Here is a 22,701-nt window from a genome sequence, read left to right as displayed (position 1 = left end):
GAGGAAATGTACGATGATGCGATCGCTCTTTACTTTCACCAGCGTGCAACGACCTAATTCACTTTTTTTTTTCGCAGGGGTCCCACGTTGATTGAACGAAACATCAAACACTTCGATAGCAATACTTTTATTGTTTAAACTTTTTAAATACATCAGAGTACGTGCTAACGGATTTATCGTCTATCTACGGTTTTTGTCTTTTTAGTTCGTTTAGGCTAAACAAGATGCGTGGAATATTACGACGATCGTTCTGTCTCAAATCTACTATATTCGACGTTTTCCTTGGAAAGTAAGGTGCATGCAAACGTACGGTATACACGCGTGTGCGTAACTCGTACACCTTAGGCTCTCTCTTGCATCATCGCTACGCGTGTTTATTTGGTATAAATATCCATGCGCTCCCTGTCTGTGTGACTATATATTTTTTCTTTTTTTTTTTTTTCGTTATTCCGTATACGTACATACGCGCGCGGGTGTGCGTATATAAATATACACGCGCGCGCGCACATATATATGTGTGTGTGTTTTTTGTTTTCTTGTAATATTTATATATGTATATATTTGTATTTATTTCTTGACGACGTCGGTAGAACAATTATTTACATAACGCTGTAATAAGCTATGGCTATGACTAGACGTATTGACGCTTTAGGATAGTTTTTTTGGAAATATTTCTAACAACGAGAAGAAACATTAAAAGAGGGAGTCCCGATTTCGCGATTCTGTAGGAATTAATCTCGTTCGTTTCCACATTTCTAACCGCGCGTGGCTTATTTCGTTGTATGTACAAGTCGTACATGTACTTTCTCGATTGTATCGTCGTCGAACATTGTACGACGCGCGCGCGCGCTCGCACACCGCACAACATAATCAATGTGTTCGTTGATCGTTAACTTAATTCGAAACTAGATTTACTTTTACAAAGTGGGCGCGCGATCGATGAATCCCAACCGTGGTGTGTATACGTTACAACGTGGTTCTTTTTTTTTCTTCTATACGAATAGTATAAAATGCTAAGCGTACTCTACGCTTCTTATTAGGACTCCTACTCGATTAGGAAAATTGGATCACGTAACGTTACTACGATTAGATGGCATGCACTCCCATTCACCCGTTTTTTTTTTTTTTTTTTCACTACTTATGCTCCTCCTTAAGGAGGAGTTTTCTTCACTTTTTTTTTTATTTTTTGTTTTCTTCATTCTTGGTCTTTAATTCCCGCGGAACGAGTCTTCGAGCGATCGCTTAACCTCCGTGTATATCGGGTGTCAGGTGGTCGAACAAAAAAAATTTTCCAAAATATTCTCGCCCGATCGAAGCTCTCGTCGCGTGAAAACGAACGGATTTTCTCGACCAACTACATAACGATCGTAAACAGGGAAGATACGTATATATGTATATATTTATATATATATGTTTATCGGGGATTCCCTCTTGTTAATCGCAGGTACGCGGACGTATTGACTCGACGAAGACAAAATGTACTACGCAGGAAGAAGGAGACATCGTTGATACTTAACTAATTCGGTAACCAAGCTAAATTGTATAGTATGTATATATACTTTTTGTGTATGTGTGTGTGTAGGTCACGATATAAAATCTACGGTTGCAACAGTCAACAATTTCGTATTTATCGGGCCGACGTCGATCGAAGAATCGCGTCGTACACACGTAAGTACGTACATAACCTCTACCTCGACCTTTCTGTTTCGTTTCGCAACGAAGAGAGAGAGAAAGAGAGAGACCGAGATACCGGATTTTCGTCGTACTCGTCGTTCGAAAATTGGCGACCATCGGACGGGCGAGGGTCACAGGACGGGAAAATGGATTCGTTAAAACATAGGAGAAACTCCCAAATCGTATATTATTGACTTTGATTTACGAGCTACGCGTATTAAGGGCACCCGAGAATTGATCGCCGTTGCGCTAAGGTCGTCTCAGCCTAAATCTACGTTCGTTAATACTATATCGTTTAATCGTTAACGGTAACACTCTCACCGATCGAGTGTGCGTCAATTTTCGAACGAAACGTCGACGATGGACGACCGACTGCCGAGGGGAAGTAGTCGTAACGAAAGAAATGAAACAAGCCCGTACTCGAAATGACATTTCTCGGAGAATCGTTTTCAACTCGCGACTCGCGCAAACCGTTCGACGGAAAGTGTATATATTTCGCCACGTTTTCAAAGACGCGTCGCGACGATCGATCAGTGAACGTTGCCCCCTCGCGTTTAAAAAACGAACCATCGTTGCGACTATCGTCGCTCGCTCGGTAAGTCGCTCCGAATCGGTCGTCGACCCGATCAAAGGCTACTTACCCTAATTACCGTCGATGCATTCGATCGTTCGATGTACTTATACATTTATATACATACATAGAAACACGTTATTACCTCTAGTCGATCGACCGACCGAGTTCCACCTTTAACATTCAAGATTACAATCGCGTCGATGAAATTAGGGTCGCGCACACGTATAGAACGCGTACGACGCTCGAATCGATTCGATTTGATTCGATCGATCTGAGCGCACCGCGTCCGTTGCTCCCCCCTTGTGGTGTCGACGTTGCTAAATATTAATACGTATCCGCCCGAAGCGCCAACAATAACGAATAAAAGTAGCGAACAAACACGTCGAACGTTCGATAATCGTACAAACTTATTCGATACGGGATGCCTATGTACACGATGGGACACGCGCGTGCACGATGCGCGCGCACATCCGCGCACGCGCGCACACACACATACGCTAAAGTTTACGCTTAAGCGTCTGCGCGATCCTTGTGATCCCTCGACGGATCGCTTGCTAGAATTTTATTCGAACGAATGCGTAGTCGGGTAGTAAGTCGTACCTCGCTGCGATGTAGGTTACACAGTTGGAATCCGCTTATTACGATCGTTATGAAAGTCGCGATACAAATGACCGGATAAAGTGACACAGAGGATAAAAAAAGTGTTATCGTTGAACTCGATTTATCGCAAACGATTTGTACACAGTTTAACGCGATGCCCTTTTATGCTTAAGAAGTACGCATCGTACATTTGAAGTTGAAACTTCCGGGAAAAAAGTTTAGTACGAATTTGCTAAGAAGTCTTATCGTTTGTCCCCAGAGTGTAATTATCGCAACTGATACCGATAACCAAATTTCGTTAGACGGATTATTTTGAAGGAATTTTACACAGAGTATTTCGGAATCGATTACGACGACTGTATTCGATCGATAAGATTATCCGTGACCGTAATAACCGTATTCCACTGTGTCTCTACCAACGATCTAGACGATCGCGTTGTACCGGATGGTTGAATCCGCGGGGTCGAAGCTACTCGATGGAAACTTTCCTTCGTTCTTTGTTCCTGTTCGTGGGGCTCGGTACGTTCGATGGAATAACCAAACAAACATTCATCTCGTCGATACGTTCATCGAGCGCTTCGATTCTGCGGAATCCCGCCGTTCTTCGCGCTCGTCGCCCGAGATAGCTCGATCTTACGAGACGATCGAACGTTCGAAGTAGTGGCAAGTCGATCACCGGTGCGACGCGTTCCTCCATTCGTTCGTGACTCTTTGTTACTCGTCCTTCGAACCCGAACGGATCCCAAGGAAAGTGCAGCGTAACGTTGTAGATACTTTCATCGGATAAGGCTGCGTTAATTATTGTCTTTTTCGTTATCGCTCGTGCTCCTCATAGATTCACCCCCGCACCTCTTACGTCTTCTTCCGTTCTCCGATTTCGCCGCCAACTTATCGTTGGTATTGTTTTCTGTTTTTTTTTTTTCATTGTTTTATTTAATTTTTTTTTTCTTTCGTTCTTTGTGCTTACGCCTGACTCGAATCCGATCGCTTCCCTCTCGTTCGTCTCGATCGTTTTACACGGCGAGGGCGCCATTATCGCCCGATTCTTCGGGGTGTACTCGTTCATTGAACGAACATCGTTCACGACAAATGGACGACGATCAAACGGTGGGTTCGTTCGCGGTATAGTGTTCACGGTAGTACCAAGGGGCATCGAAATGGGAAACAGAAGGAACGGACAGATTAATGGAATAAAATCGCGCGAGCGAACGGCGGGAGACGAATTAACCAGAAACGACGGATGTTCCAATAACCGGACACGTGGCTGGCTAATTGGATCGTTTTCAGTTCGACGGAATATACTTGTTAAGGCAACCAAATTCCTCGATGCGAAATATGCTCGTGACTTTCTTCGGGAGGGACGAAAGTTTTTCATCGAAACGAATCTCGATTCCGTGAATCGTTTTTTTTTTCCTTTTTTTTTTTCTTTCGAGTAAATACGATAAGCGATCGGACCGGTGAAAGAATCGGTTTATATCGCGCGTTTAGGTCGAGTTCTGCGAATGGAAAATCGTTTCGAGTACTTTCATAATTTCGAGTACGTTTCACGCGAGCCAAAAGGCTTCTCTTCGGTGTATCCGTACGCGCGTACTGTCCGTCCGTGACTGGAACGCAAACCAGTGTTTACATCCCCACTCTCTAGTTTACGCTCTACCAGTTCCCCTACCATCGCGCGTATTGTCGCTATTGGCTGAGACGAGACCAATACCACGCTGACTCCACCCCTCGCTCATTTATTCTCCCCCACTACCACTTTTTCCACACTATATCGCCGTGTCTCGACACGTCCCACTCTCCCACATTGTCATAGAACACGATTAGTAGCAAATGAGAATCATTTTAACCAATAATACACGAGGAAAATATCAGAAGCGACACTCACCGATTTCAATGAAATTTGACAAGCTCGTAGATTTACATTTATAATAATCGTAACCAAAATTGTAGCCGCAAATGACCAGCCACTTACGAAAAGAATTAATGTAACGAGTACACTCGAGTGAGAGATTTTTCCAAATATTACACTTATTTCTTTCGCAATTGGCGGATCATCTTTGTAATTCCGGTTACAATCGTTCTACGTGTAAACCTGTATACCCACCAAGTCTCGTTGAAATCGGTGAGAGTCATTTCCGACGTTCTGCTAGTAAGGCCACGCGCACGCGTATAGGCGTGGCCAGTCCGCTACGACCAATCGTACCCGTGTTCCTCCCACCAATCGTCTTTCCAACGACGCATAGTAGTAGACCGTGAATCAGAGTGGGGATGTGAACTCTCGTTTGCTTTCTTGTCGCGAACGGACGATAGATGGCGTACTTTACCGAGGACACAATCAACGTTCTCCCTTACGTTCGTGAACGCCGTTTCGCGCGGAAGAAACGCGTCGAACCGAACGCGAGTCACGTTTCGCGAACACAGCGACTCTAGAACGACAAGTAATCGATTTTTCTCCCCTTCTCTCGTAGCCTTGGCTACGAATCGTCTGGAACTCCGTTCGAACCGCGATCGATGGTAAGAAATCCGCTGCCTCGACGTATTTCGAGCGACGACGTTTCTTTTTTTTTTTTTTTCTTCTTTTCTTTTTGTTTTCTTTTTTTTTTCTACGTAAACGGAATCCAAATCGCAGGGCCGTGAATTACTTACGCAATACGAACCGAACACGAGGAACACGCGATCGCTACTAAACTCTAAAAAAAGACCGAATCCCATCCGTATCCGCGCGACGCGCAGGGAGATCGATCGAATCGTCGATCGTGACGTTTCCTCGAACGGAAATCGTTCGCGATGAACGACGTACAATCCCGAGTTGAATGTTCGTACGTATCGCGAACGGAACGATCGAGTTACGGTTGAATATGAAAAGTAACGATGGTGGTTGCGCGCGTCGCGGGGACTCGAAACGGTTCGATCGACGCTCGTGATTTTCGACGATCGAGGGAGAACACAATAACAACGAGCCGGTTCGATCGATCGATCGGTCACCCCTGTCTGTTTAATCTCTACCGGCTCTAGACCGTTTGCTACTTAACGATCGGTCGTTTTAATACTGATAAATGTATTGTCCGTTGAAGTGGTTCGAAAAAACATGCAAAAACACGCTAACAGCTAGGATCTCGCGATCGGGCCCGCTAAGGGCTTCCTTTTTTTTTCTTCTCCTTTTTTTTCTTTTCTCTCTCGTTGTAATTTTTCCCGTTCTCTCTTTCGGAAGAGGCGCACGATCGTGATGCATTTATGTACAAATTAGGGACGAGCAAGAGGGAAAAGGTCCGGGTTAGCGAACGACACCGACACGACCACCGTTCGTCTCGGCGGTGCATCGATCCGCGAGCAATTATCGGGGAGGAGACGCGCTTCGGCCGGAAGCCGCGCGCTGGACGCGTGACGGTGGTGAAATCGCGAACTTCTTTCGAGGAGGATCTCGTCGCAAAGTTGTACGAGTTTTCCTACCACGGAGGCCACGCTCGTCCGAGGACTACACGATAAGAGACGCGCGACGGACCGTTCTGTGTTCGCGATGCTCAATTCCGAGGGCAAAAAAGAGAGAGGAGAAGCGTAACTCCTCCGTCGCGTCTGTCGCGCGCGGCTTCTCCTCCTTGGTTCGCGCATTTTCGATTCTTTTGACGAGGAACGGAGAAAGAGAGAGACAGAGACAGAGAGAAAGAGAGAAAGAAAAATTGCGGGACAGAGGAAGGTGAGGGCGGCGAGAAAAGGAGACGAGGGGAAGAAGATGGAGGACGATGCTCGGAGCGTCGTTAAGGCGGAGTTTTCGAACGATCATCCTCTCCCGTCGTGCTGTATTGTTTTCTCTTTTTGCGTTATTTTTCCTTCATTTTCTCTCTTACTTACGCGATACGGCGCGACGCGAGCGCAGCGAACGAATTATCGACGATCAGCACCCGTTCGCGCGAACCCGCGCCTCTCGATTAAAACGCGCTGAAGCATACCGGTGGATTCATTTCACCGAAGACGTTCAGCTCGTAGAGCGAGGCGAACACGATGAACACCAGGTACCAGAGCATCAGTACCACTCCGTATCGTCGGTCCAGTTTCCAGCCGTTCAGGTGGGTCGCTAGTACCAAAAATACCACCGTCGACAGCAGAGACACCGTTGAATACGTTAAGCCTGCGCATCGTAATAACAAGAAAGAGAGAGAGAATAGTGAGAGCAGCAAGAGTAAGAGCAGCGAGAGAGAGAAAGAGAGAGAGAGAGAGAGAGAGAGAAAGCAGCAAGAGACACTCGTGAAGCGAAACGAAGAGTCGGTCGAGGTGGAATGGTGGGTACTACACATGGTTGATGTGGTTCTGTCAACTCACTAATGCTGTTCAAATACTCGAAAGAAACGAGGAGAGAAATGTCGATTCGAACGAGCGAAATCCCGTTCGAGAATTCGAAACAATGAACGGTTGGGAAGGATCGAAGTGCTTGAATGTACAGAGCCGTTTTAAAAGAATCGAGTAACTCGAATGTACCGAAAAAAAAGTGTACGATAAGAATTCTCGAAGTAATCGTACGCGGTACGATCGAGCAGCTCGGATGCTTCGATGTATAGAAGGATATTCGAACTGCTCGGTACGTTCGAACTATTCGATTCTTTCGAACTACTCTGTATGATCGAGCTACTCGATTCTTTCGAACTATTCGGTAGATTCGAACTACTCGGTACATTCGAGCTACTCGATTCTTTCGAATTATACAGTAGATTCGAGCTACTCGGTACATTCGAACTACTCTGTACATTCGAGCTACCCGGTACATTCGAGCTACTCGATTCTTTCGAGATATTCGGTAGATTCGAGCTACTCGGTACATTCGAGCTACTCGATTCTTTCGAGATATTCGGTAGATTCGAGCTACTCGGTACATTCGAATTACTTTGTACATTCGAGCTACTCGATTCTTTCGAACTATTCGGTAGATTCGAGCTACTCGGTACATTCGAACTACTCGATTCTTTCGAGATATTCGGTAGATTCGAGCAACTCGGTACATTCGAACTACTCTGTACATTCAAGCTACTCGATTCCTTCGAGCAATTCGCTAGATTCGAGATGCTCGATTCTCCCCAACCGTTCCATCGTCTCGAGTTCTCGAATCGGATCGAAAGTTGGGTCACGCCTCGATCGAAAATTTCCAGCTGCTCGAACAATCGAGTACCGTGGCAGCGCTGCAACTTACCTCGACTGGTGACGTTCACGTGCGAGCCAGGCTGTATCATAGCGGTCTGTATGAACCATGGAAGCCCGAGACAGACTAGAATATCGAAGACGTTGCTACCAACGGCGTTGCTCACCGCCATGTCCCCAAGACCCTCCTTGATCACCGCCAACGAGGACAACGCGTCGGGTACGCTGACACCGGCGGCGACGAAGGTCAAACCCATCACCGTGTCGGGTATACCGAGAGTGCTGCCTGCGTGGGCGTAACGTCGTTAAATTTTTACTTTTTTCATTTTCACGATGACCTACTCTCGACGAGTCTCTCCACCCACTTACCTATAATCGTGATCATCCACACCATGATGTAACTGTAGAAACTGATCCAGACCATCGACACACAGAAGGTGAATGGGTACCAGTTGCGAAATTTCTCTTGTCGGCAGTCAGGCATCGTCGCCCGACACATAAAGTGAATAGGGTAGACGAGTCCCCAGGTGAACAGAGTCCATTTGCTGCCATCGACCGGCTTCTCTAACGGTGACGCCTCGTTGGGATCGGGCTCCTTCGCTTTGTAATATTCAGGCTGCCTCGGTGGCGGCGGTTCGTTCGTTTGCGCAACGGGACCTCCTTCTAATCCACCTGTTCGACGAGAAATTGTCAGTTTTTATTTCGCAATTGACACGAGTACTCACGGGGGAAAGAATAATCGGTCCAGTGACGAGTTTTCGCAATATTTCTGCCCCCAAGATTGGAGACAGATGTCGAGGAACAACAAAGAATTCGAAAAGGTACACCGGCGACCATATATTTGTTTTTGAAAACGCTACAGGGCGTTAACGATTGCGTTATTTTTTTACATAGAAATGCTTTCTTTTTTTTGCACGACCCGTGAAAGTTTTCTCAACGATTTAAAATTTTTCAGAAATCATTTCGGCTAACAATCGCGACCACTGTGATCTAGGTCCACTCGTACACCCTATGTACGTTATTCTTTTACATAGAAATGCTTTCTTTTTTTTTTGCACGATGTTCTACGGGGATAAAGTAGCGAAAATACGATCGGTGGAGACACCGATAGTGCGTTTAAAAAAATGGCCCGTGAATGTTTTCTCAACGATTTAACATTTTTCAGAAATTATTTCAACTAACAATCGCGACTACTGTGATCTAGGTCCACTCGTACACCCTATGTACGTTATTCTTTTACATAGAAATGCTTTCTTTTTTTTGCACGATGTTCTACGCGGATAAAGTAGTGAAAATACGATCGATGGAGACACCATAGTGCGTTTAAAAAAATGGCCCGTGAATGTTTTCTCAACGATTTAAAATTTTTCAGAAATTATTTCAACTAACAATCGCGACTACCGTGATCTAGGTCTACTTGTACGTAGGGTGTACGAGTGGAGCTTGTTCGTGTTATCCGTTTTCGTGAATACGTCTCCGGACCGATGTTTCTTTCTCTCGGTGATACGAAACACGAACACGTTGGTCACCTTCTTGAGCCTTGACCTGGTCCGTGACCGGCGAACTGGGTCCTGTGTAAGACAATCGATCCTCCTGCAACGATCTGTAACTCACGAGGGCGCTTTCTTCCGCCGGTTCGTCGTCTTTAGGTAGAAACGGTATGTCGTACGATTTCGCCCAACGTTCCAGCCTGGCGTTGAAGGACAACGCGATGCAGTACACGCCGTACATGATCAACATGAACAGAGACTCCATCCTGAAAGTAGATCCCGTCTCTCGTAAAAAGAAACCACTGACCGGTGCAGCGTGGGGATAAACTAGCATCTTACCAAGATATCGATTCGTTGTAAATCGTACCGAGCATCACGAGTATCGATACGGCATAGAAAAAGCAATCCCGACAGAGAGGCCACCAATTCAACTTGGACACTGTCGTGGTGCATAGTCCGCAAACCGATATCACGAACATTATATTGAATACCGCGCTACCGATCACACCGCTCACCTGTAATCGTAACGTTACAACTTACACAAAGTCAACGAGTCTTGCTCCGTTCGTGCACGCACTCTGTACAACGTTCGCCAATTTGAATGGTAGCGGTTGTTTACTCAAATATGGCGTTGCATTTTTTCGGCGTTCTTACCACCGTTTCTAGAAATTTCAAGCGTAAGAATTTCGATCGGAAGGAATTCATCGAACGCGTTTTTTCAAATAAGGCGCTACATTTTTCGGAGTGCTTGCCACCGTTTCTAGAAATTTCAAGCGTAGGAATTTCGATCGGAAGGAATTCATCGAACGCGTTTTTTCAAATAAAGCACTACTTTTTTTCGGCGTTTATACCACCGTTTCTAGAAATTTCAAGCGTAAGAATTTCGATCGGAAAGAAATCATCGAACACGTTTTTTCAAATAAAGCGCTACTTTTTTCGGAGTGCTTGCCACCGTTTCTAGAAATTTCAAGCGTAGGAATTTCGATCGGAAGGAATTCATCGAACGCGTTTTTTAAAATAAAGCGCTACTTTTTTTCGGAGTGCTTGCCACCGTTTGTATAAATTTCAAGGGTTTTTCGAACGTTGCACCGTGCAGAGATCGTGAGTTACCGAGACTTTACGAACCGAAGAGACGAGCGAGGAGACTAGATCTTTGCTCCGCCCAATACCTATTGGGAATTCCCGGTGTTTAGGTGCGTAGGGGTAGCACAAGAGCAGAATCTCGATGAATACGCAAAACCGTGGAGATTGGTGATGCGTAGAAAAAAGTTGTATACTTATCGAGCGAAAGGTATCTTTGATCTTAAAATCTTAAAAAATGATTAGAATTTGGATAGTAAAGAAACAGAGTCTTCGTATCGGAGAGAAAGATACTAAACCGTAGAGAATGGTGCTGCATAGAAAAAAGTTGTATACTCATCGAATGAAAGATATCTTTGATCTTGAAAGTGATCTAATCTTAAAAAGTGTTTAGAATTTGAGGAGTAGAAAAGTAGAGTCTTCGTATCAAAGGAAAAGACACTAAACCGTAGAGAATGGTGCTGCATAGAAAAAAGTTGTATACTCATCGAATGAAAGGTATCTTTGATCTTGAAAGTGATCTAATCTTAAAAAGTGTTTAGAATTTGTGGAGTAGAAAAGTAGAGTCTTCGCGTCAAAGGAAAAGACACTAAACCGTAGAGAATGGTGCTGCATAGAGAAAAGTTGTACACTCATCGAATGAAAGGTATCTTTGATCTTGAAAGTGATCTAATCTTAAAAAGTGTTTAGAATTTGAGGAGTAGAAAAGTAGAGTCTTCGTATCAAAGGAAAAAACACTAAACCGTAGAGAATGGTGCTGCATAGAGAAAAGTTGTACACTCATCGAATGAAAGGTATCTGTGATCTTAAAATCTGAAAAAATGATTAGAATTTGGATAGTAAAGAAATAGAGTTTTCGTATCGGAGAAAGACAGAAAATTACACGACACCGTGGATTTTATCGCGCGACGAAATTCCTCGTGTATATTTATGAATTTAAAGGTGTATTTGGCACCGATCCGAGTAAAAATATGGCACGGTCCGAAGGAGGATGTCGAAATGAAAATTTGAATAGCCACGAACAGAATTCTATCCACGGTGTCCAAGAAATCGCAAAGTTCACGATCGTTTGTCTACGGCGCGAAAGTTGAAAAAAAAATCAGATGAAACTGTACATCTGGCACATCGGATGCTCAGGGTGAACGAACGAGGATATTCCGTATCAGTGATACTTGTTCTCGATGATTTATCAGGATTACGTTACGAATGGTACGGAAATATTTTTTTACTCCTCCGAGACTCAATATTCCGGGTAAATGTCTACGCCATTGTGCTCCAGCTCGTTATCGTTGGGTCTCGGTCTGCCACTGTGTCTCTTCTTCGCGTAATAGACTTCTATACGCGATCGTCTTAGGCAATAACGAGAATGCGTGTACTTCGCGGTGGTACCATTAATCCGATTCGTTGGCAACCGGTGATCTCCGCACAATGCGCGTGTACGTTGGCCAAGAAATAAAAGAAGCGACAAGAGATGAAACACTGGTTGGGTCACTTACTCCGATGTCGTCCTTCGCGAAGAAGACGCCGATCACGACCGTCGCCAATTCCGGCGCCGAGGAACCGGCGGCCATGAACGTTGCTCCGGCAACGTCCGGGGACAGTCGTAACTCTGCGTGCAAAAATGAGAAAATCGATAAACATTGTCGTTTTTCCCTCGCGCGTTAACGTTCCTTGAAATTATGCTCCGTTATCCGTCCAGAGCGTCTCGACATCAATTTCTTTTATTCTTATTATTATTTCAACGAGCCCTACATCCACTACTTTCGAAGTTTGCTCGAGTCGTATACGAAACTCGGCGCTACCAACAACTCGAAAGTGATTAAAAATGAAAAGAACGGATGGTACGATTCTTTTTGTCTTTGGATCATTCGCTGAAACACACTTTGAGAAATTTACTCTTATCGAGGGGAAAAAAAAAACGAGCTCTACGTCCACGACTTTCGAGGTTGGCTCGAATTGGACACGAAAGATCCCTCGGTGCTAACAACACCTCGAGAATTATTAAAAATGAAAACAACGGATGGTAGAATTCTTTTTCTTTTTAAATCGTCACATATTTTAAGAATTTTACTTTTATCGAGTGAAAAATAAACGAGCTCTACGTCCACGACTTTCGAGGTTGGCTCGAATTGGACACGAAAGATCCCTCGGTGCTAACAACACCTCGAGAATTATTAAAAATGAAAACAACGGATGGTAGAATTCTTTTTCTTTTTAAATCGTCACATATTTTAAGAATTTTACTTTTATCGAGTGAAAAATAAACGAGCTCTACGTCCACGACTTTCGAGGTTGGCTCGAATTGGACACGAAAGATCCCTCGGTGCTACCAACAACTCGAGAATTATTAAAAATGAAAACAACGGATGGTAGAATTCTTTTTCTTTTTAAATCGTCACATATTTTAAGAATTTTACTTTTATCGAGTGAAAAAAAAACGAGCTCTATGTCCACAACTTTCGAGGTTGGCTCGAATTGGACACGAAAGATCCCTCGGTGCTACCAACAACTCGAGAATTATTAAAAATGAAAACAACGGATGGTAGAATTCTTTTTCTTTTTAAATCGTCACATATTTTAAGAATTTTACTTTTATCGAGTGAAAAAAAAACGAGCTCTCCGTCCACGACTTTCGAGGTTGGCTCGAATTGGACACGAAAGATCCCTCGGTGCTAACAACACCTCGAGAATGATTAAAAATGAAAACAACGGATGGTAGAATTCTTTTTCTTTTTAAATCGTCACATATTTTAAGAATTTTACTTTTATCGAGTGAAAAATAAACGAGCTCTACGTCCACGACTTTCGAGGTTGGCTTGAATTAGACACGAAAGATCCCTCGACTGACAACTCGAAAACGATTAAAAATAAAAACAACGGATGAGTATAATTCCTTTTCTTTCCAGATCATCGTACATTTTGAGAAATTTACTCTTATCGCATAAAAAAAAACGAGCTCTACGTCCACGACTTTCAAAGCTGGCTCGAATTGGACACGAAAGATCCCTCGACCAACTCGAAAACGATTAAAAATAAAAACAACGAATGGTAGAATTTTGTTCCTTTTCGGGTCTCACTTTGATGAATCTACACTTATCGCGCGTGAAAACGATTCCCTCGACCTTTACCTTCGCAAATCCTGTCCAAACTGGAGACGAAGTAATCGTCGCAGACAATGGCCAGGCCCAGAAACGTGTAAACGGCGACCAAAATGTGCACGATGAGTCCACCGTGTTTTCGAGCTTTCGGTCCCATTAACGGTCTTGGAAATTGCTCGATGGCCGGTGGCGAACAGTTCTCCCTTCGCGGCCTCCAAGTCGCTCGTTCGTACATCACAGTGGTTATCGATGAAACCTGATAACGAACAACGACCCTCGAGTACAACGAGTACATTTCAGACGCGACGATCGAAGTACTAAGCACGCTTCGATAAAAGTCACGCGAAACGACACTGGACCTCGTTAAGCGCTATCTGGCACGATCTCGATACGTCTCGTTACACATTCCTCGTCGTTTTCCATTGGTGCACCATTATTAACCAGTAATCGAATTTTTTCGAAGCCACACCGAACCATTTCGCGAATTTCAGTTAAAGAATCTTACCCCGTGTAACGTTTCTTTTCATACCTATCGCTTTTGTACCATTGAAAAGGCTTACCGGCCGGTAAATAAAATAATAACAGCGATAAATAATAATAATACGCTGCAGAGACGAGGCGTGTCTTTGCATTCCGGATCGAGCAGATCCGCGTTCCTCCCGCGGGACTTTTCATTAATCGTGCACAGTACTATAGAGAGCTGGCAGTCTGATCCAAGAAACGCTGTTAGATTCATCCTCACCGGAATAAACCCCAACCGATTACAATTTTCGAAAATTGTTATTCGTATCTTTCATCGGCAATCGATGCACCAGCTCTCCGTAGCTCGCGAGCCGAAATTCGACTCGAGAAGCGTGAAAAAAGGATTGGAAACAGTGTAAGAGAAAAACGCAAAACAGGTAATCTCACCGTGGTGGTCCTCGGGACGTTCTTCGTGAAGGTTACAGGGACTTCGTTTTTCGGTAGAACGGTTTTCTTCCCTTCCGGTGCCTCCTCCTTGGACTGTCCCCGTATTTTCGTCGTCTTCTCGGTCCCCGTGTTCCCCTCCTTCACTTCCTCCTTCGTTTCCTGTATCGCTTTCATCTCCTTGGTCATCTCCTGAATCTCCTTCATCTCCTCCTTAATCTCCTCAATTTTCTCCTTGAGGTCCTCCTTGATCTTCTTCTTCAGATCCTCCTTGATCTTCTCCTTCTGATCGGAGCCCTTCGGCTTCACCTCGAGGTCCTCCTTCGTTTTCTCCTTTTGTTCCTTCGCGTTCCCGTTCGACTCGTTCTTCTCGCTGTTCTCGCGTGGCAGGGTCTCCCCCGTCACGGTTTTCTCCTCTTTCGTTTTCCCCAGCTCCGTTTCCGGTACGAGTACGACCACCTCGAGTACCGCCTCTGCGGTCGAGGTGTCCACGTTGTCCGTGGAGCTCGGATAATAGGACGATGTCTCCTCGGTGGAGAGTCTCGCGGAGGTGACGTACTGTACGAGTACGTAGACAAGGAGAAGACCGAAACGAAGTGGCCACCTTTTGCGCCGCGAATTACGTAACTGGACCCCCATAGTCCTCGACTGAAACACAGATTTCACCGTGCGTGAACCTACCGTGAAACGATCACGCGTACGCGTAACCACGCTCGACGTAATAGCGACGACGATTGAACGTCTATACGCGAAACGCGAGCGGATCGATCCGCGGATTCGTTGGTCGAAGCGAGCAAGTCGATTTTCGCCTACTTTACCGTTCGTCGATAAGGCGGGCAAAATCTCCGTTGCGGTCGCACATGCGTTGCGTAAGTTTCATTAATATTCCACAATCTACATGCCCTCCTGCGTAACGAGCGTCTCGCGTTTCAATGCCAAACGGCTATACACCGGATATAATATACGGGAAGGATTAAAGTGTTTTCGTTCGGACGCGCTCGTATCGATCATAATAAATACACCCATTTGCGCCTTTACGTATGTGTGTGTGTGTGTGTGTACCCACGCGCGCGTGCATATATTGTGAGATATGTACATATGCATGAGTGTGCGTGCGTGTGTGTGCGCGCGCATATATTGTGAGTATGTACATATGCATGAGTGTGTGTGCGCGCGCATATATTGTGAGTATGTACATATGCATGCGTGTGTGTGCGCGCGCATATATTGTGAGATATGTACATATGCATGAGTGTGCGCGCGCATATATTGTGAAATATGTACATATGCATGAATTTGTGCGTGTGTATGCGCGCGCATGCATATATTGTGGGATATATACATATGCATGAATTTGTGTGCGTGTGTATGCGCGCGCATGCATATATTGTGGGATATATACATATGCATGAATTTGTGTGCGTGTGTGTGCGCGCGCGCATGCGTATATTGCGAGATATATAAATATGTATGTGCGGTGTGTGTGTGTCTATATATCTACGCGCGCATGCATATATTGTGAGGTGCGTGTGTGCGTGCGCATATATGTGCATATATTGTGAAATATATATATATATATATATATATATATATATATATATATATATATATATATATATATATGTATATATGTATGTATGTATGTATCTATACATGTATGTATGTATGTATGTATGATGCATGTATGTGTATATATATAACGCAAATTCAACGCCATCGATTCTATTATTTTCCAGACTACGCGTCGCACGGCTGTCGCCAGGAAAGTACGCGTCACTCTCGTATCTTCCTCGAGGACGATTTTCCAAAGTTTCCGTGTAATACGGGCCCGTAGCCGGGTACTCGATAAATATTCGAATCGGATACTATCGGGTGGAATGTGTGTACGTACGACACGGCGGAAAGTTTCGAGAAGACCGCGACGTCTCGAGGGGACCCGATTTCGAGATGGTGGTGAGCAACGTTGCTCCTGGAAGGAATCGCGTATCGTTTCCGGACGTTGCGGTCGACGATCTATCGACGATGTTCATCGACGTCCTTGCGCGCCTGTACGCGAACGTAGACTGCACCCGAGCAACGGAAATGCGTATTCGCGGCGCAGTTACGTTCCACGTTCTTCGACGCCGTTACGTTTCACGCGCTCTATCGATGCGGTTACGTTCGAATGTATGTACGTTTATCGAGGGACGATTACTTTCCACGTTTCGCGACGTCGTTACGTTTTGCGCGCTTCGAGCCAATTACGTACGTTTTCTGTATTTTGAGGCGCAATTATTTTCCATGCCCTTCGATGCAGTCACGTTTCCCATATTTCGAGACACGATTAGTTTCTACAGTGACATTTTCTACATATTTCGAAACAATTACTTTCCACGTCCTTTAATGAAGTTACGTTTTCAATATTCCGAGACATAATTACTTTCTACGCCCTTCGATGCAGTTACGTTTTCCATATTTTGAGAAACAATTACTTTCTACGCCCTTCGATGAAGTTACATTTTCCATATTTTGAGAAACAATTACTTTCTACGCCCTTCGATGCACTTACTTTTTCAATATTTCGAGAAACAATTATTTTCTACGTTTTCCGATGCAGTTACGTTTTCCATATTTTGAGACACAATTACTTTCCACGCCCTTTAATGAAGTTACGTTTTCTATATTTTGAGACACAATTACTTTCCACGCCTTTCGATGCAGTCGCGTTTTCAATATTTTGTGACACAATTACTTTCCACGTCTTTCAAAACAATTACGTTTTCTATATTTCTCGACACAATTACTTTCTACGCCCTTTGATGCAATTACGTTTTCTATATATTTCGAAACAATTACTTTCCACGCCCTTCGATGCAATTACGTTTTCAATATTCTGCGACACAATTACTTTCTACGCCCTTCGATGCAATTACGTTTTCCATATTTCTCGACGCAATTACTTTCTACGCCCTTCGATGCAGTTACATTTCCCATACATCTCGACACAATTCCTACCTACGTTTTTTCGATGCAGTCACGTTTTCTACATATATCGAAACAATGACTTTCCACGTCTTTCAACGCAATTACGTTCCCCATATTTCTCGACGCAATTACTTTCTACGCCCTTCGATGCAGTTACGTTCTACGTACACGCGTCAGTCGATACAATTACTTTGCATGCACCCACGTTTTTCGACCCGGTTACGTTCCACGTATTTCGACGACGTCACGTTCCAAGTGTTTGGGCCACGTAACGCGTTTCGAGTCTTTCGGTTCAGTTACGTTCCATAATTTCCCGACGCTATTACTTTCCACGTTTCGCGACCCCGTTACCTTCCCACGTACACGTTTCGACGTCGTTACGTTTCACCCACGTCTCTCGATGTTACAGTTACGTTCCCTGCATTTATCGAGACACGATTACGTCGTACGGGCCTTTCGACGAAATTACCCTCCACGTATCTCGACAAAATTACCCTCCACGTATCTCGAAAAAATTACTCTCCACGTCTCTCGACAAAATTACCCTCCACGTCTCTCGAAAAAATTACTCTCCGCGTTTCTCGACGCGATTACTCCCCGCGTCTCGTACGCGAACGAACGATCGAGAAGAACCGGTTCGACGCGAAATACGCGTCGTTGAACGCTTTATCGATAGGTTTCGCCCTCGATCTCGACCCACGGATACGCACTGCTGCCACACTTGGACGGTTTCGCATCGTGTATTCCGCAATCAAACGGAAACGGACCGTCGACTTCGCGCGGAAATGCGACACGAGGGGTGGTGTTTGTTTCACCGACAACGAGGTTACGTTGCGTCCGTGGTGCTCGTTAATTGGCCGTACGCGATACACGGGAAATCGAAATCGATACCACCCTTTTGTTTTTCTCTAACGTTTTCGAACAGCGAGTTCGATCGGGGGGTTAATCGCGCCCGGCCCTCGCCACGATTTGCGCTAAAAGTAGCCCACCAGACACTGGCTACGATCTCCGAGATTGGACGCGAGGGTGTGCAGGGTAGGGTGGGACGGGCGATAACAACCCGGTGATCCCTCGCGCGAACGAATACGACGGAAGTTTCCAATGGAAAATTTTCCTCGGTGCGAACTTCGAGGACGAGAATGACACTCGTGATGAAAGGGGCGAAAAAAATGTTCGTCCTCGCGAAAGAAATTTTCGTCCTCGCGAAAGTAATTTTCGTCCTCGTGAAAAATCGGTCCGAATAGCATCGATTGGTTACGTGAAATGTAACCCGAGATTTCCACGGGGGAAAGAGAAAAAAAAAAAAATTACTCCGATATGATAAAAAATGTTCGAGATACCGGCGAGATATTGCCGGTGAATACGATAAATTTGACGTTAACGCGCGCACGAGTTCGGAGCCGCGAGCGGAGAAAAGATAAAGGCGGAGGTCGCGCACAGTTCGCCGCGATTAAGTGCGTGCAAGTCTAAAAGCGCGTGACAATCAAGGTGGTAGCGAAAGTGACCTAGTTGGACGTGCCCGGCGATCGTTAAACGATACGAATCCGCGTACCGGGGCTCCGCGGACCACCGGCTTACCCCTTTTCTTTTTCGGAAGCGTTGCACGTTACTCGGCCAGCGTAATTTCGACGTCACGCACCGTTCTCGCGCGCGTATCGACGTTACTTACCCATGGAACGCGCAAACGACGGAATCGACGTTGGTTAGCTGGCCGACGATTCGGTCTCGCTTATTGCACCCGATCGTGCGGGATCGGACGGTGGTCTTGGTCGTGGTCGTGGTCGTGGTCGTCGTCGTCGTCGATTGTCACCGTTCAACGACACGATTGGATATTTTTAGGTAACGATGGCAAACTTTATCATCGCGTCGCACTCGAATTATCGATTCGCACAAAAGCTGCGGGTTACGATGCGTTCTCGTCGTATTCGCGCGACACGTAGGCGTCGTTTTCTTGGTTACGTGGTAGGTGTCGTGCTTAGCGAACACCACCCTCGTAATAGGACGTTCGTCGTCACGCTGTAACTCACCGTCGACGTCACGGCCATCCTTGCGCCGATATTCCCAACTCGGCAAGATTCTACGGTCGTTCGTAGCCACGCTCACATCCCTCGCTATCTTCCGTTATTTCTCGGCCGCTGTCTTCTCCCTTCTACCTCCCACCCGCCCGTTTTTTCGTTCGCCGATTTTTCTACCACCGATTCGCCGGGGATATACGCGCGTGCAATACGCTCCACGAAACGCCGTACGCGTAACAGGAGAACCGCGTGAACGCGCGCACACGGTTTTCGTTTTAACGATCCCTACCTACCGGTGTGTGCACCCTTCTTCCACCGAACGATACACCGTTTATCGTTCGCTACTCGACTACGAGCGCCGTTCACTGCGCTTAGGTGCCGCGAGCGAACGAAGCTTCTCCTCGCCTCTTCGTGCCACCCCTCCGACCATTTCCTTCTTCTCCGTCTCTCGCCCGTCTCCGTCTATGCCACCCTCTCCCTTCGACACGATCACCCCCCCCGGTACGCGTGCGCGTCGCGATCGAGACAGAACGTCGCCACGGTGACGTTACGCGCGAGCTCTTTCCAGAAGCTGCAGAAAGAAACACGGAAACGAACGGAACCGCGCGTCGTGGTATTTCCGTGGTTAACGGAACGAGCTTTACCCCGGGAAACGTTTTCTTCTTTGCGCAGGCACGAGCGATCAGCCATCGACTCGCGCGGGATCGAATTTCATCCGGCAACGAAAATTGATTTCGTTGTTTCGTTGCGTCCTGGTCGGAGTATCGTTAACGGATCGACGATGTCTCCAATGGAAACGAGCCCGAACGCAGCCCTGCTCGATCCGTAACTCGTTGCTCGTTAGTCGGTATTACTATCTCGAGGATGTAGCGAAAGGAATAAAAATGTAAATTTGACTCGTACTACGCGAGGTAAGAAGGATCGCTCTCGTTGTTGTTCCCTCTCGCACGATCTCGGTGTATTCCGTTCGTTCCTCTCGTTCGACGGTATTTACGCGTGATGATCGGTCTCTGTCCGAAATAAAAAAAAATGTCCATTTCTGTTCAACTTCGAACGAATTAACGTTCGACGATCGGCAGAGATATCAATCGCAGTGGCTGACGAAAAAACTTTGAATCAACCATGCGAGAAACAAAAGGTGTCCGTTTATTAAGAGACACATGAATTTATCTTTTACCGTACCGAGATTCCAATGGTAAATCGAGGTTATCGTATGCAAACACGTACGAGCAAATAACGCAACCAGTCTCTTTACGCTACGAGAGCAATTACTTACCTACCGTTTATCGTCGAAAAACTCTGTGCCTTGTTCGATGTATAATCGCGGTGTCATCGTTTGCGAGACAACCGTTAAAACTTTGGTCGAACGAACAAAGACCAACTTCGTGCCGTCTTTTTTTTTTATACGTCTATTGACGTTTCTCAAGGTTTGTGCGAACGACGTAAACACCAATATTTGTTTTAGATGTTTAACGCTGTAACGTTTATATCTTTATTATAATAAGAAGCACGGCATTTCAGCAGAATTTACATAAGTATTTATAAATAAATATTCTGCGACGCGTACAAAGTTCAAACTTGTGGAACATACACCAATCAACGTATCAATGTATTAACTAGGTTTTTGATTAAACTTAACGGAATAACTGCCACTGCTCGGATCTTTTTGTAACTCAAAATTATTCGTAGAAAGTCCAAAAGGTTTTAGCACCATATTTCCTAAATCTTTAAGTTTCCCCAACATATCTTCTTTTAATTTCTCATTCCTTTTGTTAATTAACACAGGTAATCTCTGAAAATGTTTGACGTTCGATATATAATAGATAATAACGGTTTTGCAAATACTTTACAAACATGGAACAAGTATAAAGTTCTTTAGTTACCTGAAGCGCAACATTTGCCTCTGTGTGACTAGGATCGTACGTTAAAACCTTTTTGAAATCTTCTAAGGCTTCGTCCAACTTCTCCGTCTCTTCGTACAGTTGCGCTCTCCTAACAAGTGCTTTCACGTAACTGGGATTTAATTCTATGGCTTTTGTACAATCGGATATTGCAGATTCTTTGTCCTATGCACAAGTATCGTACACATAATATAAGTAGTTGCGTTTTCTGTTTCGGAAACTGACTTTCCTATTAAAAATGTCATTAAAGATATTACCAAATATTTTGACTTTGCTGCAGCTCTATTCGCATACAAAATAGACCTTTCTTTGCTGTAACATAATGGACAAGTTTGTATTCCCTGTGTATAAATCGATATTGCCTCTGTATACTCTCCATTTTTAAAAAGTTTGTTACCCTCGTTTTTTAGTTTCTCCGCCTTGTCTTTAAGTGTCTAGAAAAAATAAAACTTTAGTGACATGCATCGGTAATTTATGTAACGTGACAAACACAAATATCTAACAAACTTCTTTTTCGCTTTCGGAAAGATCGAATTCTCTGTCTTTTAATAATTCTTCGTCCACAAAGTCTTTTGGAATATCCTTGTCATTTTGTGCACCTTGCGTTTTACATTCGGTGTCGTTTGACGGATTGTTTTTTTCCGCGTTCGACTTTACATTGTCATTTGAAACAGAGTCCTCGTTCACTCTTGTGCAAGAACTCTCTAGATCCTTCGTGAGTTCTTCTATGATCTCCTCGTTAGTTTTTAAACCAACTTTGGAGGTACCGTCCATCGCAATATTTCTTTCTTCGACGATAAACACTTTTTCTCAATATAAACTGAAATGCACGATTCGCCAATCGGTGAGGTTAATCGCAGTAATGCATATTCACTGTATTTAGCAGCCAAACGAATTTATCTGTCAAGTGTGATTTTTACTTACTGCAGTTGCGTTAACGTTTTTCCGTGTTTCGTACGTTTGCCGTTAGAGATCGTTTTATACCATGTATCCTAACGATACAATATTTTTAGTTGGTAGCCTCTACGTTAGATGGTACATTAGCGGATCGATATAGTTTCTGAATCGATAAAAGCCACCTCTGTGGGTTAAACGAACCGATATTTTATTTTTATAAACATCCGTGTCCAGATTTCACGCATCGAAAATTATTTTTAAAACTCGGTGATACATATTTTACTGAATTTATTAATAATAGTTATCCGACCTTGGATTTATAATTTACACAAACCTAAGCAGTATAATAGTACCGGCATCTAACGGAGAACGGATTTA

The 22,701-nt window shown here is 44.7% G+C and overlaps 2 protein-coding genes across 6 annotated transcripts; both read right to left on the bottom strand.

The window, feature by feature from the left end:
- Positions 1 to 3,585: 3,585 nt before the first annotated feature.
- On the bottom strand, positions 3,586 to 20,911 carry LOC143153006 (putative sodium/potassium/calcium exchanger CG1090). 5 transcript variants are annotated; one of them, XM_076323736.1, is made up of 9 exons: positions 20,802 to 20,911; positions 14,550 to 15,194; positions 13,671 to 13,896; positions 12,039 to 12,151; positions 9,802 to 9,977; positions 9,502 to 9,728; positions 8,342 to 8,644; positions 8,025 to 8,258; positions 3,586 to 6,971 (listed from the first exon to the last, which is right to left on the bottom strand). In XM_076323736.1, the coding sequence occupies exons 2-9, from the start codon at positions 15,183 to 15,185 to the stop codon at positions 6,772 to 6,774; spliced, it is 2,115 nt and encodes a 704-aa protein (XP_076179851.1). In that variant the 5' UTR covers positions 15,186 to 15,194; positions 20,802 to 20,911; the 3' UTR covers positions 3,586 to 6,771. The 5 variants fall into 5 exon arrangements, with proteins under 5 accessions (XP_076179851.1, XP_076179861.1, XP_076179833.1 ...); XM_076323746.1 differs by lacking the exon at positions 20,802 to 20,911 and adding an exon at positions 19,819 to 19,910; XM_076323718.1 differs by lacking the exon at positions 20,802 to 20,911 and adding an exon at positions 19,538 to 19,903.
- A 72-nt stretch (positions 20,912 to 20,983) lies between these two features.
- On the bottom strand, positions 20,984 to 22,496 carry Ttc1 (Tetratricopeptide repeat domain 1). The gene is made up of 5 exons (XM_076323769.1): positions 22,351 to 22,496; positions 21,934 to 22,246; positions 21,684 to 21,860; positions 21,409 to 21,591; positions 20,984 to 21,317 (listed from the first exon to the last, which is right to left on the bottom strand). Exons 2-5 carry the CDS (start codon positions 22,198 to 22,200, stop codon positions 21,138 to 21,140), a joined length of 807 nt encoding a protein of 268 aa, XP_076179884.1. The 5' UTR covers positions 22,201 to 22,246; positions 22,351 to 22,496; the 3' UTR covers positions 20,984 to 21,137.
- Positions 22,497 to 22,701: the final 205 nt, after the last annotated feature.

Source organism: Ptiloglossa arizonensis, chromosome 1 (assembly GCF_051014685.1).
Source record: "Ptiloglossa arizonensis isolate GNS036 chromosome 1, iyPtiAriz1_principal, whole genome shotgun sequence".
Classification (NCBI taxonomy): Eukaryota; Metazoa; Arthropoda; class Insecta; order Hymenoptera; family Colletidae; genus Ptiloglossa; species Ptiloglossa arizonensis.
This window is presented reverse-complemented; position numbering and strand designations above follow the sequence as displayed.

Excerpts from the sequence above, each read along its gene's own strand:
- LOC143153006 (XM_076323718.1), bottom strand. Across the intron at positions 13,897-14,549 it reads ACGTCCCGAGGACCACCACG|GTTTCATCGATAACCACTGT; the intron begins GTGAGATTACCT and ends GTTCGTTATCAG. Across the intron at positions 9,978-12,038 it reads TCGCGAAGGACGACATCGGA|GTGAGCGGTGTGATCGGTAG; the intron begins GTAAGTGACCCA and ends TTACGATTACAG.
- Ttc1 (XM_076323769.1), bottom strand. The coding sequence starts at position 22,200 with ATGGACGGTACCTCCAAAGTTGGTTTAAAAACTAACGAGGAGATCATA. Across the intron at positions 21,861-21,933 it reads TTTCCGAAAGCGAAAAAGAA|ACACTTAAAGACAAGGCGGA; the intron begins GTTTGTTAGATA and ends TATTTTTTCTAG. Across the intron at positions 21,318-21,408 it reads AGGCAAATGTTGCGCTTCAG|AGATTACCTGTGTTAATTAA; the intron begins GTAACTAAAGAA and ends AAACATTTTCAG.